General features: G+C 41.2%; 1 protein-coding gene across 2 annotated transcripts in view; it reads right to left on the minus strand.

Moving 5' to 3' along the window:
- Positions 1 to 2,244, minus strand: part of LOC108249956 (A disintegrin and metalloproteinase with thrombospondin motifs 14) — a 44,909-nt gene extending 42,665 nt beyond the window's left edge. For both annotated transcript variants that reach the window (XM_017439640.3, XM_017439633.3), the window contains exons 1-2: positions 2,102 to 2,244; positions 1,319 to 1,734 (exon numbers count right to left, since the gene is read on the minus strand). In XM_017439640.3, the coding sequence (XP_017295129.1) occupies positions 1,319 to 1,734; positions 2,102 to 2,180 (495 nt within the window). In that variant the 5' untranslated portion in view covers positions 2,181 to 2,244. The remainder of the gene's footprint in view (positions 1 to 1,318; positions 1,735 to 2,101) is intronic.
- Between the last annotated feature and the right edge of the window lie 5,832 nt (positions 2,245 to 8,076).

Consider the following 8,076-nt stretch of genomic DNA (forward strand, 5'->3'; position numbering starts at 1 on the left):
GCACTTTTCCGTCTTGTGCCTGAGCAGCCACAGCTGAGCGACTCTTACTGCAGGCATAACAGGCAGCAGACTACTGTATAACAAGTTATCGTGTTACACCTCTGCCTCTCTGCGGAAATGAAAAGGTTAGGTAATGGGGAGGGAGGCAAACACATAAGAAAGAAAAGTAAAAGTAGCCCTAAAAGATCTTTGACTCTTTTAAAGCATTTCTTCAACACACATGAGCTACTGCCTCTGCTTTGCAAACAGTCAACTATCTCAAGATGAAAGCTTTCAGATAAACTTAGCACATATTTAAGCCTGTGTTTTAACACTTACCTGCTCTGTCACTGGTTATTCCCACTGCTCTGACCCAGACATTAACTGAATAATTAAGTGGGTTTGATCAGCATCATTGATTTGGAATACTGCACGTATAGATGGCCAATAAGGACATTCCAGGAGTGATACCTAATGATGTGTTTGTTTTTTATTTTTAATGAAGCGACTCCTCATTAAAAATCTACATTAAGAAGACACAACAACATGTTTTTAAGCCCCTAATGTTAAGCAATCTCTCACTGCACACAGAGGCAAAAACAGCTACAAGATGGAGTGTTGCTTTAATGAATAATTTGTATAAAAATATGATGCAAGTGATAGCTTAAAGGGATAATTCAGGTCTTCTGAAGAGGACAGGATAGGACTAGTCAGTATCTTACCTGCAGAAGACATCACTCAGAACAATTTCATGTTGGAGAATCTGAATTTGAATGGTTAAAGTAACAGCTTGTTTTGCTGTGCCCAATTAAGATTTTAGCACCCTAAATTAAGTTTTAACAATTTAAAATAACTAACACCTCAGATTTCTTTATAGCTGTAAAAGAAAATGCTATGCTGTAAAGTTTTACATCACATTACCTTTGTATCCGATAGTTACACAAACTATTTGTTTAACGTGTTATATTTTCTGATGTGTTTTACTTGGAATGTGTTGCAACCAACCACATATTGCATTTAAACATGGACAGTGCTTAGTGTAAAAGAAACCCATAGACATCAAAGTGTAAAAGAACCAGTGTAGTTTAAAGCATTCACTCAAACTATTACAAAATGTTTGAGGTAGGAAATGTTTTAGATGACTAAAAATCATTTTGGAATAGGCCCCAGTGCGCAAACTGTTCATATGACTCCCCCATATGAATTTCTTCCTGATTCACCAACATGAGATCACTCTGACTGCTGTCTTCTGCAGGTAAGATACTGACTACTCCTATGAGAAAGTGCATTCTCTACTTTCTTGTCACACTTAAATATCATATGTGCATGCATGACTTACCAGTCCATCACAGTTGCTGATAGCCACAGAGGCTTCTGGCATGTCAGTCACATCTCCAGTGAAAACACAGTCCCTGTGGATGCGCTCCTTGGTCTTCTCTTTAAAGTCCTCCTGCCATTCCACAAACGCTCCCGGGGCCACCAGCCTCCTGTTGGCCCTCAGGCGAAGGTGAAGTTCCTTCCCGAACACAGTGACGTTGAAAAACAAATGCTGACCTGAGGGAGAGGTGACTGAGGGCATCTCGGGGGCACCGCGGGCCACCCTTCTTCTGCTGCCAGGGCTCGAGGGATTTTCAGTAGCAGCAGCATTTTTACTTTCACTTCCAGCAGAGAGCACGTGAGAAATGTACCGGCCGTGGGAGTCTGTGCTGAATGGCACGATAAGACCATATTCATTTAACTTTCCAGAGAGGTGTTCTGATGGGACAAACAGTGTCAAAGTGAGAATCACAGTCACGGACCTATGGCAGACAACCTGCTGTGGAAAAAGACTATTTACAAAAAGGAAAGTATAAAAGCATAAATAATGAGAAAAATATGATGTAATTGTTCTTTTAATAAAGATGTGTGAGCAATATATGCAGCAATCAGTGAATATTCAGTGGAAATCCAGCAATCTCTGCATTGTTTTTAATCAGGAACAATAAGGCAATCAAACTTATTTTGCTGACTTTTTCAAAGAAGGCATTTATGTTTATTATTCCTCTAATTTTAAAATACCAGAGTGCCCTTTCTTTGCCCATTCCTAAAGGCGCAATATAACAGAAAATAACTGGCTACTCACCATGTGTTTCAGCAGCAAGAATATGCTCCAAAAATACTTGAGTGAGTGAAAAGCACATCAGCAAATACATACAATCCATAGCGAGAGCTGTGGTGCAGAGTTTTCTTTTATGCTGCAAACTTTACGCAGAGTCCTTTCCCCCCCACCCCNAGGCACAAAGGCAGGAGAAAAGTGCTCAGAGCTGAGCTCCAGCGAGGCAGCCGGGCATTTCGGAGCGCTCCCGGTCTCTACACGCCAACGGGACGGATCCGCGCAAGTTGCTTCCAGTCCTTTGGCCTGCGCTGAACTGCAGAGACCGAGACGGCCCCGTCCATTTAGGGAGCCAAACTGGGGGGGATAACTGGGGTGCTGATGACGACAACTCCCCCGGTATAAGAACCGGGATGGTTTGAAGTGGTTTGCCCACTTTTTTTTTTTTCCTCTTTCCTTCTTCTGCTTCGTTTCTTCCTCTCCTTTTTCCCTCCTTAATTAACTTTTAGTAAGTTAACACACGCCTACGTTGAAGAGAAAGGAAGAAGAAGAAAGAAAAAAACAACTTGTAGGGTTCAGATGCAGAGACAGAGTGTCCCGGTGGTGGAACATCTGCCGTCCAGTCGTGCACAATTACGCACCGATGGCTCGGCTGCGGAAATTAAAGGCACTACGGCGCACAGCGGGAGCGCATTCTCTCTGCTAGACAACCACACATTAAGTCAACCAGTTTTTTTTTTTCGTCATAGGAGTCCCAGGACGTTATATCATCATATTAAGTGGGGAGGAAAGACATTTCAACAGCTGATGGTCCGGTTTTTTTTTCTGTAAAAGGGTGGGGAAAGTCCAGATGCAAGGTAATAACTCATAAACAGCGTGTTTACTTTAGCCCCACAAACACATGTTAGTAATAACATGGCAATAAATCAGGGAACACATTCCTGCACAGCCAAGCGATCCACACTTCCAAATAGACAATAAAATTATGGAAATACAAGAATAAAGAAAAGATAAAGAAGAGGCAAAGATGCTTCTTTAGTTATACCTAAACATTTTTTTGATGGCTTTCATTCTAAGAAAGAAGGATTAAGAGTCTTCCAAAGAATCAGTTGTAGATGCCCATCCAGCGCTTACTTGTTGAAATTTCCATCAAAATCTGTCCAGTGGTTCATGAGATCTTTTGCTTACAGACAAACAGCATCGTCTGCAACAGTTAACGCTTACGTTTTAAGCAAATAGCTCACACAATGAGTAACACTTGGAGCATGTGTTGTGAATGACTCTCATCTACAGTCAGGACAAATTTTAGCACAATATCTGTAAAACTGGCTGAGTTACAGTCACTTTTGTGTTTTTTACGATCAGTTGGCTGTGGCAACCATCTTGAATTGGGTCAGCTCCAAAAGTTAATCAGTTGTAGATGTCCATCTAATGATTACTTCCTGAGAGTTTCATTTAATTCTGTCTAGTGGTTCATGAGATATTTTGCTAACAGACAGGCAGATACACAGACACACACTGGCCAAAAACATTTTCAATCTCTCACCTGGCAATACAGGCAGTGAGAACCACAAATATCTTTCAGATACATAGAATATGAGGTTATTTCTTTTAAATCATCTTGTGTTCTCTGCAGGAAACATGTCTGCTTTCACATTCCAGTATCATTACTCTGGTATCAACTAAATTAATTTTACATTATGCAACTCCCTGTTCTCAAATGGGTTTCATCTTCCTTCTTTTTCTTTTTCATAATCTGGCCTAATTCCTGCAGATGTCACTGTGAGCATATTTGCAAAAAGAGACTAATTCCAGTGACATCGACAGAGGTTTAGGATGTGTGAAAACTCAACAGCAGATCTCTCAGGCAACTGGGATTTCTTTTGGCTTCTGCTCGCTCTGCTGGAGTGCAGAGCAGGTGTGGGTTCTGCGCAGTCATCGCCTTGGGGCAGCTGAGAGGAGATTGGATGGTGAGCCAGAGCTGTGCATTAATAAGCAGTGGAAACTAACCGCAGTATTAAGAGATGGAAACCATTAACTGCCTGTGAGAAGTTTTATGCTGTTTTTCCATCCATACTGTTTGGATTTTTTTTTTTCTTTCATAAGTCTCTAAAAGCCAGAAAGACATTCCACAATATAGCATAGTATTCAATTGGAAGCCTTGTTTTTTCCCCTTAGAAATGAATAGCTGCACTCAGAGTCTGTGGTTAAGTCCACACACACGAACAATTTTCTACAACAGAACACTCTGTCCTTTACAACACAAGTCAAACTTTAGTGCACTTTTGTCTCAAAGTGGATCTCAAAATTTGCACCAAATCACCAATGTTCAAAAAGCACGCAGAAGTCATTCCAAAAATATATACTTGATTCTCCTCAAACACTCAGACGTAGATCTCAAGGTCTAAAACACTGCTGAATTCATGCACATGTGGCTGCAAAGAGTCAAGCCTATTCCACCCTGTGTTTCCAGCCATATAGAGAGAAGTTACAGTACAGACTGTGAAACGGTGCATGCCTGAGTGTGTGCTGTAATGTTGTCTAGTCATGCCAGCGTGCTGAGAAAATATGTGACTTTGCAGAAGATGCAAAGCAGCTGTTAGTCTGGCCAGCAATTTAAGGGAAGAGGAGTGGCTGCAGCGAAGTGGATGGAGGCATCTGGGTCTGAAAAAGGTCAAAGTCAGGGGTTAAGTTTTACTTATCACGCTGAAGAAGGTTTGATTTGCAAGGCAAATCAAACCTTCTTCAGCAGCTACTGTGACATGACCATAATTACATCAAGAAATCATAACAGAGTCATTTGTTTCCTGTTGAGAGTTAGATCCGATCCAGACATAGCTCAAACGACGTGATAAAATACACTTTTTTTGATGGATTAAAAAGTAGAACACCTATCAACGTGACACCATGAGTTATTGGTTCCTTCCTTAAAATCCTGTCATAGAGTCGTCTGACAGCAAAACTCTTAAAGAGCTACATTCATAGATACTGCAAGAGTCCGGTAAATACTTCAGCCTGGAGACTGACATTTGTGTTTGTTTTGGCTTTACAGTATGTATATGTTACAACCTTGCTTTTGTTGATATAGTTCTAGTACTTTGTTGTTTTTCATGGTTGTAGTAAATCAGATTAAATGAGCTTTATGTAGGATTTAGTGCCATCTAGTGAAGAAGGAGCAGATTGCAACCAACTAAAAAAACCCTGCCCAACTTCTCAAATTTTGTGTTGCTCTTCTTGGACAGACAGTATCATTTTTTTGTCACTGACTGTCTTTTGAACTTGTCCTGAATGTAATCAGTATCCAGCAAACATACCAGGAAATTGCTGTGCTTCCTATTCCAATGCCAAGCTAAGTCATTCCAGTAGTTTGAATCTCACAATCACCCTAATGCAGAGGTTTTGTTTTTCTGTCGATAAAAAAGGCAACATGTTGCCAAGGAAAATAAGAGAGGCTAGGAGGAAGACAAGTCATTAATTATAAGGTTAGCAGTTCAATTTTGTCTTTTTCAAGATGTCAAATTACTTCAAGTGACCTTAAGTTAGACTGTATAGACTAAAAATGGTTGTTTGTTTGGCTGTAGATCTCAGTTTAGGTCTGGCTTTTCTGATTTTAAAAATTTTAAAAACTGCAGAATGTAAAATGGCAATTTCTTGAGCTTTAGTCAAACTCCTATATTTACTAAGCTGTCCTAGTTCTTTCATTGTCCTAAACTAGAGTTGGTGTCCCACTGGGCTGCGGCTCTTGGAGGACTAGTTGGTGGCTCAAAGTTGTGGGAAAATTGCAAGAAAATAGGTAAAATTTCTGCTGCAGTCTCACTGAACGCTTGAGTTTTTTGTGACCAAGTGACCGGCAAGCTGTGAGCCCACAATTTGAGAGGCCAGTTTCTGAAAATCACAACCTCTTATCATTCACACGGTTTGCAAAACTGCACCTTTATCATTTATTCTTATGAGGTGCACTTTTGAAATGAAGACAGGCAGATCTGGACCAGTTTCTTAATAAAAATGAATGAGGCTGCTGAATATATCAGTCTGTCAGGAGTTGAGTAAACATTTAACTGGCTAAAGGTGCTGATCAGACGGGCTGATGCTTTTGCCTCTTTCTCCATACTCCATGCTCTAAGACTGATGTCACAGCTGGTAAGGTACTGATAACTATTTGACAGAACACCACTTTAAAGTTGACTGTATTATGCCTTTAAGCTGAGCAACTGAACAAAAGAACTTGACCCGACCACAGCAACATTGTTTCCTTGTTTGTGAACTGCAATTTCAAAACTCTGAGGTTCACTTGCACATTGCCAAAGAGAAAGAGTGGACCACAGTTAGTATTTGAACGTGTATGCTTAATGTCCCATCAGGTCAGATTTACAGTTATCAAGCATAATGTCCATTATAGCAGCCTTGGAGTTTTTAATGCAGAAACAAAGTCATCCGTAGCTCTAATGTAGAGCTTCTTTTGTTGTGATGTCTGAATTCAGTTCATGTTTGCAAGATAACAAACAAAATTGAGTTAGGGCTTCTCACTAACAAAATCTTGATTGAGGAGGACCAGAAATTGAGTTTTTTGTCAATTCAGTCATTACTTTTTATCCTGCTGGCTGAGAATTTTCATTACCCTGCTCAGTGGGGTGTGTAATATATGGCCTATCAGGGATTCAGCATTATTGCTTGTGGTAAACGAAAGCCTATAGACGTGCAGATTTAAGCGCATCACTTCACTGTCTCGTTATTATCAAATCCCTTAGACAACTAACAGCGTGCTCGAGTCTCAGGAGGTGTTTGCCCTGTTGCCTTTTTGCAACCCAAGAACAATCAAAGAGGACGGCGATGCACTCGTGCACCCTCACACCAGCAGCATGTCTCCTGTCCAGACCGGCTCTCTCATCTGCAGCGGGAGGCTTTCCACATGAAGTTCATTACATCCTCTCTTGCCGCTCTCCCCTCAATGCCGCCCTTTGTCCGTCGTAATCTCTGGATCCTTCAGAACCACTAGCTTGAGTTTCACTTTGGGGAGTACCTCAATGAGTTTGGAAGGGATTTCAAAGGCAAGGGGCCGCTATATCATCCAAGCATGGTCCTCATGTCCTTAGCTTATCTTGACCTGGAGTCAAGTTGGCCGCATGCTGCAACTGAATAGCCCCTCTCCATATCCGAATGTTGTTTTAACCGATTTATCTCTGCCGGCAATGCAAAATTCACAAACAGATGCAGTACTTTGGAAAAAGCTTTCCAGCATATTTCATTTAATATACCTCTCAAACCCCATCACCTATAGGGTCAAAGTATTCATAGAGTCAAATGATAATTAAAGGAAACAAATACGGCAAACTCTGAAGCACAATTAAGAATTTGGATGACTTGGTTTACGCTTACAACAGGCCAGAAGAGGCCGCGGTGTGCTAGAAATCCAAACAACTTCCGCACTCCCAAAGATAAGACTTCTGTGAACTTACAAGACGGGAAGTGATCTGAGATATCAGTCTTTCAAAGCAGGCCAGCAAAGCCAAGAGAGCTTCACAGATGTGCCGGCCGGCAGCTTTTAATCCTCGCACAGCCCTCTATTCTTGAGAGTGACCATATTTTTTTTTTTTTTAATTAAGACCCTACCTGTCCACATCAAAAGGTTTTTCAGATTAGTCTTTTGATCTGACTAAGCTCTTTATTAGGGTGTATGGAATATGTTAAGATTCAGCCCAACAATGAGTCATCTGTTTTGTGTAAATGTATGCTGCTTGATGCTTATAACCCACTCGGCTCTCCGAGGCTGGCACTGACACAAGACAAAGAGGCCGCACGGATATACGAGAGGTATCTTAGCTGCGCGTATCTGGTGCAAGAGGATGATGCTGAGATAAGGAGGGGAAGAGGAAAAAGGAAGCCGAGGAGGGAAGAGACAATCATCTGGCTCACCTTCGCAAAATCGGAAACTTCAATAAAAACCTTGCACAGTGGAGATTTGTGTTCACAATATTTACGGTCAGTGAGTCCTTCAAGACACCAGA

The sequence above is a fragment of the Kryptolebias marmoratus genome, linkage group LG17 (genome assembly GCF_001649575.2).
Source record: "Kryptolebias marmoratus isolate JLee-2015 linkage group LG17, ASM164957v2, whole genome shotgun sequence".
Classification (NCBI taxonomy): Eukaryota; Metazoa; Chordata; class Actinopteri; order Cyprinodontiformes; family Rivulidae; genus Kryptolebias; species Kryptolebias marmoratus.